The sequence below is a fragment of the Hylaeus volcanicus genome, chromosome 7, assembly GCF_026283585.1.
Source record: "Hylaeus volcanicus isolate JK05 chromosome 7, UHH_iyHylVolc1.0_haploid, whole genome shotgun sequence".
Classification (NCBI taxonomy): domain Eukaryota; kingdom Metazoa; phylum Arthropoda; class Insecta; order Hymenoptera; family Colletidae; genus Hylaeus; species Hylaeus volcanicus.
In genome coordinates this window covers 17,955,704-17,967,705 of record NC_071982.1, presented here as the reverse complement: position 1 = coordinate 17,967,705, position 12,002 = coordinate 17,955,704, and the positions used below count along the sequence as shown (strand labels likewise).

General features: G+C 45.5%; 3 protein-coding genes across 7 annotated transcripts in view; 1 reads left to right on the top strand and 2 right to left on the bottom strand.

Moving 5' to 3' along the window:
* Positions 1–12,002, bottom strand: part of LOC128879873 (nephrin-like) — a 347,536-nt gene that overhangs the window by 270,028 nt on the left and 65,506 nt on the right. The window lies entirely within an intron of this gene.
* Positions 114–3,257, top strand: LOC128879878 (glucose dehydrogenase [FAD, quinone]-like). The gene is made up of 9 exons (XM_054129431.1): positions 114–262; positions 388–595; positions 787–915; positions 987–1,183; positions 1,264–1,358; positions 1,539–1,803; positions 1,880–2,351; positions 2,582–2,952; positions 3,038–3,257. Exons 1-9 carry the CDS (start codon positions 260–262, stop codon positions 3,122–3,124), a joined length of 1,827 nt encoding a protein of 608 aa, XP_053985406.1. The 5' UTR covers positions 114–259; the 3' UTR covers positions 3,125–3,257.
* Positions 4,094–7,043, bottom strand: LOC128879877 (glucose dehydrogenase [FAD, quinone]-like). The gene is made up of 9 exons (XM_054129430.1): positions 6,891–7,043; positions 6,605–6,818; positions 6,199–6,327; positions 5,928–6,124; positions 5,760–5,854; positions 5,404–5,668; positions 4,860–5,328; positions 4,408–4,781; positions 4,094–4,320 (listed from the first exon to the last, which is right to left on the bottom strand). Exons 1-9 carry the CDS (start codon positions 6,930–6,932, stop codon positions 4,231–4,233), a joined length of 1,875 nt encoding a protein of 624 aa, XP_053985405.1. The 5' UTR covers positions 6,933–7,043; the 3' UTR covers positions 4,094–4,230.

Here is a 12,002-nt window from a genome sequence, read left to right as displayed (position 1 = left end):
ACCAGCCGCAATTCATGCGGTTTCCGCGATGCACAATCTATCACCACCAATAAACGTTAGATAGCGCGGTCTATATTTACATATGCTTGTGTTCTAGAGAATTTCTTATCATCTTCATAAATACTTTCCTCGTAAAATTATGAGTATATAAAGGTATTTACGCGAACGTTTAAAGCCAGTTGCGAGTGCAAGGCACTGCTAGTTCTAGGGACGTTCCCGGGGACAAGTTTGCACACTGTACGCGCGTCCTTTGGCCAACATGGTATGTCAGCAAAAATTTGTTATCTCTATTTTGTTCGAATGAATCATGTTACGATATAATTGCTAATGCATTATGCAAGCCGATGTGGTGCAAAACGCCTGTAATCTTATCACGGCCGGTTTCAGAGTTGCACTTTCAGCGGATTACCACAGTGTCCGAATCCCTACGCTGGAGGGCCTCAGCTCACCGAGGTTTGCGCCGCGAATTCGGCCACCGCTTTCATAGCGCTGCTCAATTCTCTTCTGATTGTAAACACGAAAATCAACGATCCATGCGGCCGTGTCCAATCAGTCCCCGCACCGGCTGCCGAGTACGATTTCATCGTGGTGGGCGGTACGTTCGAAACGCAACTATACCAGCGAACTGTCAAACACTGATTCTGATGAAACTGCACGGGAGAAGGTTTGCCCAACCTTGTTGTAGATGGCTTTAGCAGAAGCTTTAGAACTATCGAGTCTTCATTCATCAGAATCCTCGACTGACACCTTCATCCTACTGTATCTGTGAAATTTTTAACCCGACAGCTGGAGCTGCTGGTCCCGTGGTGGCTTCGAGATTATCGGAGATAAGCAATTGGACGGTCCTGCTGGTCGAAGCTGGCCCAGACGAGCCATCCGGAGCAGAGGTGCCGAGTTTTTTTCAGCTCTTCCTAGGTGAGGAAACCTTGTTTCTCCAACGGTGCATTAACCAAACGAATATAATATCTTTGTGTCTCTGTGCACAGGAAGCAGACTGGACTGGAAATACTACACGACCAACGAGACCGCCGCCTGTCTAAGCACGAATGGCAGTTGTTCCTGGCCGCGAGGTAAAAACTTCGGAGGATGCACGGTCCACCACGGTATGGCCTACCATCGAGGTCACGCCAAGGACTTCCAAAACTGGGTGGACATGGGCAACGAGGGATGGTCCTGGGACGAGGTATGCAGTCGATATAAAAATCAGGGCAAATCGAAAATTATTCAGAATTTCCTGACATACGTGAAAATTGCGTTTCCTAGGTCCTGAAGTACTACAAGAAATCAGAGGACAACAGAGAGATTGGCAGAGTCAGCGCCAAGTACCACGCCACTGGTGGACTCTTGACAGTGGAAAGGTTCGTTAACCCTTTGATCGAGTATAAAATTCCTTGCGCCCTTTCATACGACGTGCCTGACTTGTATTTTTCATCTTCAACTCAAAGTCTCTACCACGAATCTCGCACGTAGTTATAGGTTAAAGGATTAATTAGTGTCCCTAAGTGAAAGGTTAAAGGAGACTCTTTTCATTCCGCCAGATTCCCTTGGCAGCCTGAGTTCACCAACGCCATCATGGAGGCCGCAGAGGAGGTAGGATTCGGTATCACCGAAGACATGACCGGCGACAAGATTACCGGATTCACGGTTGCTCAGACCATCAGCAGAAACGGTGTCAGGCTAAGCAGTGTCTCTGCATTCATCAGACCTTTCACCCATCGCAAGAATCTCCACGTAGCTTTGAACGCCATGGTCACGAAGATCACGACCAAGGAGAAGAAGGCAACTGGCGTTGAATTAGTAATGGTAATGTGTTTCAAAAGCTTAGCTAATATCAGTTTTGACTCAAGTACCCTAATTTTGAGACTGCTTTTGCACACAGAATGGGAAAAAGTACTTTGTCAAGGCGAAACGAGAGGTGATCGTGTCTGGAGGCACGATAAACTCCCCTCAGCTGCTGCTTCTGTCAGGAATAGGACCGAGTAAGCATTTGTTGGAAGTAGGTGTTCCCGTCGTTCACGACCTACCAGGCGTCGGTGAGAATCTTCACAATCATCAGTCCTACGGAGTAGACTTCACCTTGAATCAGCAGTACTCCGCGGAGCTGAACGATGGAAGCGCGTCGCAATATCTGTACAATCAGACTGGACCAATGTCTGCCACGGGCTTGGCCCAGGTGACTGGTATCCTGGCTTCCAACTTCACGACTCTAGACGACCCTGACATCCAAATCTTTTTCGCTGGCTATCAAGCCATATGCCGTACCAAGTTAGCCGTCGCCGACTTACAAGGGGATGGTAATAATAAGACCACCGTCAGATTCTCAGCAGTCAACCTGCATCCTCACAGCAGAGGTTCGTCCATCTTCTGAAAGCGTCTTAACCGTTTGAGTACCAAGGAGCGATATATCGCTCTTCCATACATTTGCAAAAAGGGCCAAAAGCGATATATGCTTGCTATAACTCTTTTCTTAAAATTATCTGGCATTTCTCGGACGTGTATAAAAATTTCCTCTGGCACTCAAAGGGTGCAATTGATACATTGCTCGTTATTTTATACGTTTCATTTTAATCCGTATTCGCAGGTCGCATCACGCTCAAGGATAAAAATCCTTTCACCCATCCAAACATCTGGAGCAACGATCTCGGCACCGAACACGACGTCGATGTGGTATACCAGGGACTTGAAAACATCTTCAAGCTGGCTAATTCGACAGCGATGAAGAAACGCGGCTTGAAATTAAAGCACGAGCCCACAAAAGAGTGCAGCAAACACGAAGTAGGTAGCGAGGATTACTGGAAGTGCGACATTCATTGGAACACAAGACCGGAAAACCACCAAAGTGGCACTTGTAAGATGGGTCCAGCCTCTGATCCAATGGCGGTGGTCGATCCTCGATTGAGGGTTCACGGAGTGAAAGGACTGAGAGTGGTCGATGCCTCCATCATGCCACAAGTATGATTTAAACGATCGATATCGCTTTAGGTAGCGCAGAATCCATGATGTTAATTCGTTGCATTTCGTTTTGCTTGTTTAACAGGTTATATCTGGTAATCCTCATGCTCCGATCGATATGTTTGGAGAAAAGGCTGCAGACATGATCAAGGAGGACTGGGAAGCTATCTAGCAAAAATATCGATGGTTAACATAATACTATGAGAACGTGCAACTGTGAATACTATAAATATTACCGACGCGAGGTTGAGAAATCAGCCTCTAAATCATTTTCAATCAATAATTATACGCTTTATCTATAAATACGTATGTGTTTCTTTTCCATCCTGTTCCAAAGATAGTCGTAATTTATGTTCATGTCAACCAAAGTGGAATCCCTTCGATACAACTTGACAAATTATTCAGCAGTCTCGATCGGGTTTATTTTAAATTGAGAGATTGAACTTGTCGTGCTCCGTTAAACAGTGACTAGACCCGGTTATGAGATCGATTCGTGTCGTCGCATAAGATTCGCCCAGAATTGGGATAATAAAAGTCAAATCGATTGCGAAATGAGATCAAACTAAGATGACCCTTAAAACTTGTATTATTAAACTATAGTTTCCATTTTGAGATGATCCCTGAATCTACTTGTATAGGACGCACCACGGCTGCAGTTTTTCAGACAAGAATTAGCAGTACCATTTGCAATAAATATTGTTCTTAATTAGGTGAAGAGCTATTGAGAGAGCGTAATCTTCAATGGCCCTCTCATTGTTGGAATCATTCAAGTCGCCACAGTTTAATGAAAACTAAATTTGGTTAATGGATAAATATTCTACCGTATCCATTAACGTCTAATTAATTAGATACTTGCCACACGCTCGTGGCTTTCATTGAACGAAGGAAACTCGAATGTTTTCATTAATAAGTGCCATTGACACAAGTTGAGTAGAGTGCCTACTTACTAGACTAGGAGTAAAGTTACAGTTAATTCTCGTCTGCGATCTCGCAGCACTCGTACGTCGTGCACAGGTTACCCGGAATAACCAATGCTCTTTTGGTGACGTATAAAAATACCTCCAGTACATTTTGATTGGCTTTAGGGGAGGAGATTACGAAGTTCGTCTCCTTCAAAGGATGATAAGGAAGTGTCTGCGTGTTTATAGATGAAGCCATATAATCATTTATTTAAACATGTAGACTCCGATCTCTCCACTTTACGACCCTAATGCTTATATTATCCTTTGGTATATTTCCATATTTTTGTTATAGCCAGTCAGTAACAGTCCGTTTCTGTTAGATGGGCTGTCCCCAGTCTTGTTTGATCATGTCTGCAGCCTTTTCTCCGATCATATTGATCGCAGCAACTGGATTACCCGATACAACCTGTTAAACAAGGGGAAAAAGAATGAACGAAGATCGTAGATTCGATGAACGCTAAAGCAATCACTAGGTAGACGATTGAAATCGTACTTGTGGCATGACGGAGGCATCGGCCACTCTCAGTCCCTGCATTCCGTGCACCCTCAATCGAGGATCAACGACTGCCATTGGATCGGAGGCTGGGCCCATCTTGCAGGAACCGCTTTGGTGGTTTTCTGGTCTCGTGCCCCAACTAACGGCGCATCTCCAATAATCATCGGTGCCCATGCAGTATCGGGCGGTACACTCTTTTATAGGTTCGTGGACCATTTTCAGTCCACGTTTCTGCATAGCCGTGGAATTAGCCAATTTCAGGATGGAACGTATACCAGATACGATGATGTTTGCGTCTATCTCGGTGCCGACATCGTTACTCCAGATGCTTGGTTGGGAAAATGGATTGTTGTCCTTGAGCGTGACGCGACCTATGAGTAAGGATTCGAAGGAAAAGTGTAAAATAGCGATCTTCGAATCGGTTGAGATGCTTTAGAAAATGAACTCGCCTCTGCTGTGTGGCCGCAGGTTGACAGAGCTGAATCTGACGGTCATCTTGTTATCGTAAGTCGTCAAGTCAGGTATGGTTATCTTAGGGGTGCATGTGGCCTGGTAGCCAGCGAAGAAGATTTGGATGTCTGGGTCGTCGGGAGTCGTGTACTCGGATGCCAGTACACCAGTCACTTGGGCCAAGCCCGTGCCAGACATTGGTCCAGTCTGATCGTACAGATATTGGTTCATAGCTTCCTGCGTGAATAATGAGTAGGCTTGCTCGTCCAAGGTGAAGGCAATACCGAAAGACTGATGGTTGTGGAAGTTCTCGCCTACACCTGGGAGATCGTGAACGACGGGAACGTTCACGGACTGCAGGTGTTCTTTGGGTCCGATTCCAGACAGAAGCATCAGACGTGCCGAGTTTATCGTGCCTCCGGACACGATCACTTCTTTTTGAGCCGTCACGATGTAAGTCAATCCGTTCTGGGCATAATATGGTTAGTCGAAGGTTAGTCAAAGGCAAATCGAGTGGATAACGAATCTTATGGGAACCGTTACCATAATTAATTCAACGCCGATCGCCGTCTTTCCATTGGTGATTATCTTCGTGACCATAGCGTTGGTGGCTACGTCGAGATTCGGACGATTGGAAACTGGTCTGATGAACGCAGAGACACTGCTGAGCCTGACACCGTTTCTGCTGATGGTCTGAGCAACGGTGAATCCGGTGATCTTGTCGCCGGTCATGTCTTCGGTGACACCGAATCCTACCTCCTCTGCGGCCTCCATGATGGATTTGGTGAACTCTGGTTGCCAGGGAAACCTGGTGGAATGAAAACAATCTTCGTAGACCCACGTTGCTTGGGAGAGTATCCAAGAAGATCTCTCGAGTGAAAAATGTTGCTTCGACAAACCTTTCGACGGTCATGGGTCCACCCTGAGCATGGTACTTGGGGCTAACTCTTCCAATTTCCCTGTTGTCCTCTGATTTCTTGTAGTATTCCAAAACCTACAAAACCCCGTTTTCAGGTGAGTCAGATGAACGTTTTCGACTCGTTCTGGTTCGTATATCGACTGTATACCTCTTCCCAGGACCATCCTTCGTTGCCAGCGTCAGCCCATCTCTGGAAATCCTTGGCGTGACCTCGATGGTAGGCCATACCGTGGTGAACCGTGTTTCCTCCGAGGTTTCTACCGTGGGGATAGTAACAACTACCATTCGTGTTTAGACAGGCGAACGACTCATTGGTCGTGTGGAATTTCCAGTCCAACTCGCCTCCTACGTAAAGGAACGCGGGGATATTACGTTCGTTCGGTGAACGCACTGTCTGAGAGAGTGAAAGGGTTCGTTACCGAGGTAAAGCTGAAGATTAGCGGGCACTTCTGATCCCGCGGGTTCGTCTGGGCCTGCTTCGACCAGAAGAACTTTCCAATTGTTTACTTCTGACAATCTGGAAGCTACTACAGCGCCGGCAGCTCCAGCTGTGTTGTGAAAAAATGTGAATGTGTAATACGACGACCGAGGTGTACTTTGATTTGTCAAACTTTGAATGAATGTCAGTGGTCTGACCTAAGAACTATGGCGTGTTTCTGATATCTTTTCAATTAGAAGACAGGGCTTTTCATTTCTAGGCAACAAGGAACAACGGAATTTTAATTAACAACATCTTGCTCCAGAAATATCACATACAATTCTTACGTTAGACTACCGAACACTCATCCTAATCTGAGTTTGACGCTCTATAAACTTGGATCATACCGCCCACGACAATGAAATCGTACAGATCAGCTGGTTTATCAACTGGTTGGATACGGCCACATGGGTCGTTGATTGGCGGGCTTAGGATTAGAAGAGAATTCAACAGAGACAGGAACACGCTAGCCGAACTCGCAGAGCACACGTCCGTGAGCTGTGGTCCCCCTGCGTAGGGGACGGGGCACAGCTGCGACTGGGACACGGTTATACCGAGTCCCTGAAATGGTCCACGACAAAATTATTGCAAGTCAATTGTATAAAATAGAAGAAGCAGTTCTTGTTTACATACCACGTTGGCCGAGTAATGCGGGGACTGGAGCGAATGGACCATCGTTGAATGTGCGGCGTCGAGCTTTTCGACTGGCTGCCAACCTTTGCTCGCCACCCTCTTTTATACTCGCAACTCTTCGCCAACGATATGCACGAAAACGATAAGGATACACATGTTTCTTTTCGTAAAGAACATGCATCCCATAGATAACACTATGACGCATACACAATGCTGTCCACGCTATCTCACGTTTTATTGATGGATCGCATGTTTTATTCGACGACAGGTGACGTTGTTCTGTCATGAAAAAATATTTCTCTTTTGTATTGATTTATTAGTCGAGCAATTTCCACCGAGTATATTTGACCGGTGTCCAATGGAAATGAGTTATTTACGCGAGTTGTCTCGAGTCTTGCCATCGTTTACAACTTCTAAATACATTGCCGATTTAGATATGTCATTTTTTTTGTGAGAACGGATACAGAACTAAAAATGGCGTTACTTCTGCAAGCGTGCATTAGAGAGTCTCGAGTTATTCTGTAAACAGGTTCGACCGATTCGCAAGAGTATCTATAAATCGGGACAGGTGTTCTTCTCGTCAAACCCTGAAACGTCAAGACTTTAAACCCACCGGGGGGATTTCGCTGGAACTTCCATCCCCTTCGTTCGAGAACGAATATTTACCCAACGAAGGGGACGCGAAGCTCTAAGGGTCGAGGAGCGACAGATTCGTCCGAATCGGGAGCAAAAAGGTCGCGACCTGGGAGAAACCAATTTCGTTGACTCTTTTCGAAGCGCAATAAAGCGCAATAACGCGGTTTAATTAAAATTAATAACGACTCCGCTGGATGCATCCGAGATTGAAGAATGGAAGGGAGGTGGAAAAGCGTGGAGAGGGTGCACTTGACCTCTTTAGAGTCTGACGCGCACATGCTCGCACGCTGCGCACTGGGAAGTCCGATTTCGCGACCCTTCGCCTGACCTCGGTGCCCATTCGACCGTCTAAACTTTTCAGCGACTGGCCACGCAGTCTTCGAGTGTGCATTAACTATTGCCTAGAAATAATCTCTCCTTCCAAGCCCAGCTGCGCAGCCAAGCTGATCGCTCGACACCGATTGTCTGCGCTCTCGAATCTCAAGGCGTGAACGCTCAAGACGGTAGCCGCGAGATGCTTGTACGCGGCATTTATCAATACGCGGAGCACAAGTAGAGAATTGATACTTGGTACTAATCGAACTCGAGGGCTTAGTAATTTAGTCGGTTAAAAATGATTTGGGTATCGAACTTTGTCTTTATTTTCCATTGTAAATATGTACATGAATAAACTTTACACATGTATATATTTACAATTACAAATTTATTTGGAAACATGAAGCATTCGCCGTAAATTGGACAAATTTCTTCAATAAATATAGAGGGTACGAATACTTATGGGACTGACTGTATATCTCGAAAAGATGCAACGAGAAGTGTAGAATTAAATAAAATGCAGTTTCTTCTTGATAGTGTACGAAAAGTCTTCCAGAGTAGTAAACGACGGAATATATTTACATTGTAGAGTACGTACACCTAATTAGAATTAGTATACTAAGGCATTACATCACTGTAGTTATGAATAATGATGCGAACCAAGTCGTTACGATTTGCATATCGGTAGAATTTTTAATTCGTTACATACGTATCGGTACGCAACGAAGTTTTTTCTTTGAAATGCTTGTTTCAGTATACCAATTGCGAGCAGGTTAAGTGTACCCTTTGAAAGGTCGACAATGTTAAATACTCAGTTTACTGCTCCGAAGAATTACAATAATCTTTAATATAAAGTAACATCGGTGATCATAGGTCCGTGCAATGGACTGTATCAAACGCGTTGGCTACGAGTCGAGCGATAACGGCGGCCCACGAACGGTTGCATTCTGGATCAACGTTATTGTCAGAGAAAAATACAAAACTGGTAAAGTCGATGACGAATATAACGTTAATTTATTTTAGTGCCATGCATCCAGGGCAACTAAGCAAAGCAGTCCTTGGTTTGTGCTCACCGTTGCGGTGAACCGGATGCTTTTACATTCACCGAGAAAATGGCAGCTGGGGTCGATCCAACGCTCCCAGAATATCGCGTATGTACCTGAGCCTCGCGCACTTGCCAAGATAATTCCAATGTCACCGCGGCTGTTCGACGCGAGCGTATCGTTGTATCGGTATTTGTTGCGAAACTATTCCCAAGATCCTAATCATCGCACGCGCTCACCGAGAGAATACCACTCATCGCTTCTATCCGACATTACGTACACGCTGATCCACGTAATTGAAATCACTCGGGCAATTTCGTGCCCGTTCAATTTATCGAAGCGCGAGATCGAGCGCGATAATGTTCTCCGGTAGCCTTCTGATGCGTCGGGAGGCATCTGAAGTGTTCTGACAACACTATCGAAGGTCATTTCAGGTTAATGTATCGAATTTCCCATTAATGTTATATTTAAAAAATAAATGATCATACTCGCGAATACACTATGAATATGGTTCTAATTTTTTGTTAATTTGTATCTGGGAATTCCAATGCTCGGCTGAAAGCAAATCACATATGCCCTGTGAAGTTAGACGATATAGTTGCCAATTGTATAAAAACAAAATTTTAGCTTTGTATGTATTTTCATCGGTATATCTGGCACTGAAAGTGTTAACATGTACTTCAAAGTATTCATACTAATTTCCCTCGACAGCGCATTTCCCTTTACTCTCGCAGATCTCGCCAAACCAGATCCAAGGGTCAAATAACTACCTCCCCCACGTTCGGGGATGGATCAATCCGCACGCGTCGGAGTGTCGCTATGATTCCAATGCAACGCGATCACTCGCTGGGTTGCTGGTCACGTCGATGAAATTATTTCACTCGCCATCGCGGCTCGGCTGGGTACTTGTTTTGCGAACACAACGCGGTTTAATAGAGGTTTAATCGGATCGCAACGCGAGAATCGAGAGTAGCTTAAGTGCTGACTGCTTGACGCGGATTTCATCCAATTTGCCGCAAATTTAACGGGTGCATTTAATTACCTGCACACGCGTTACGGGGGACCGACACTCGATCCCCCCACGATCTATTAACTCGAACTATGGAATTATTAAAGCGGATCCGCCCGCGGCGCGTCGCGTCGCTTCGCGTACGATTCGCGGCCAAGAATCGATACTTCTTCGGCGACGCGGTGTCGCCACGGTACGCCGGAAAAAAACTCCGTCCAGTTAATTAATTATCGTCGAATCACTGCACCGTAAAATTCCGTGCCCAACGATTCGTTCGGCGTGACTGCAGCCACGGTATTCGACTGAGATTTAATTGAATCGGAACGCGGCGATCGACCGACACCCGGAGCGCTTTGGTGGTTCGATCTTCATTCAAGGCTGGGGGGTCGTTCACTCGATTTCGAGGGGCACGCTTTCTTGGGCGTGGTACGGGTAGCGAAATTCATAATTCGGTGGGCATTTTGGGAAACAGCCGTCACGAGGGGAGCATTATCGATACCTTCTTCTCAACTGGTACTTACAGTCAATCCCATAAATATTCGTACCCTCTGTGCTTATCGAAGAAGTTTGACTAATATATTTATGGGACCGACTGTATTTATTTTCTTTCCAAGAATCGAAAATCCAACAACGAAAAATAAGTATCTTGCTACACTTTTTTTACTTTTTCCGCGAATCGGTGGTAGGAAACGCGGTGTTACTGTTGGACAAATCGGTAGATGCGAGCGTAGGTAGATTCCTTAACCACAGGACCAGAAGCGAGCGACGAAATACCGTGCAGACGATGACATAAACAAATTATAAATAAAACATAGAAGATCTCGGAGACGCGGATAGCTGCTCGACCGTGGCGTACACCATCCGCGACGTGGTGCTCGTTGTCGTCGTGCCAGGAGCGTAACGACTGCTTTGAATTTCATGAGGGTGCGAATGAATTCATGGGGGGTTGGCGGGGCGGTTTACCCCAGAGTCTCGACGACTTCAAACGCCTCTCGTGACTCTCTGTCCCTCGGAACGCGCCAGCGTCAACGCGGACATTTACAGGAGTCGAAGTCTAATTCGGCAAATAATAAACCCTACCACCTTCTCGCCCAAACATGTTGCCGAAAGTGATTTTATTGGTAGAGTTCGATTCGAGATATAGAAAATAGCCTTTCCTCTTATAATAGATGATAGTTTCATGAGAAATCAATACTGATCCTGTTACCACCGAAATTCGATTATATCTCAATTAGGTCGATTAATCTGTTCGATGATACGCGAATCTTGGTCTGGATAAAAACAGCCTCCGTTGCCAGGTATCGATCTAAACGAACGCGTCGATGCTTCGGAAAAGGTTTATCGGTCGCAACGCGTCGAAAGATTCCCCGGGAACAGACGTGTTCCTTTCGACATTTAACCTATCGCTTAAGGTACGAATACCTCGTAAGTTATGAGTTTATCCGTTCGAAATCTGTATTATTCTTCGCTTATTAGAAGCTGAGCGTACCGAAAAAAAAGAGAAGTTTGAATTTAACATTATTTCATCACGCTTCGAGCACGACTATCGAGATATATCTATAAGTACCGAGTCGCATAAATTGGAGCGAAATGTCACTGGGACATCTATGTGTAGAATGTAGTGGAATATGCAGAATTTGCAATATATAGCAGATCACGGTGCATGCAATAACCAATGTAACCAATCCAACGAGAAGGTGTTCCACTTACACAACGTACCTCCACTTTGCATGACCACCACTGCTCGCTCGCATTCCTCTGCAACTGTACTCGTTAGCTAGTGACCATCCCTTCCATTCGTGATAATAGTGGACACGCTTACCCCGTCTCGTTCCGCAAGAATTATTCACAGTGTACTTACCTGCAACAAATTGAAGAATATGGTTAGAAAAAAATGATTAAATGCAAGAAAATATAGATTCGACCGTCCCATCAAATAAAAGTACTGGTCCATATGTTACCCGGATAAACTGTCCATCGTGATCGTCATTCAAAATGACGTCGAGGATGACGGTGTCGTCGAGGCGACTCGGAGAATCGACGGTGAATCCTCTCGAGTCGCGTGACGTCACGCGCCTCGCTAATCCGTCGAATCCCGTCGGGCGCGTA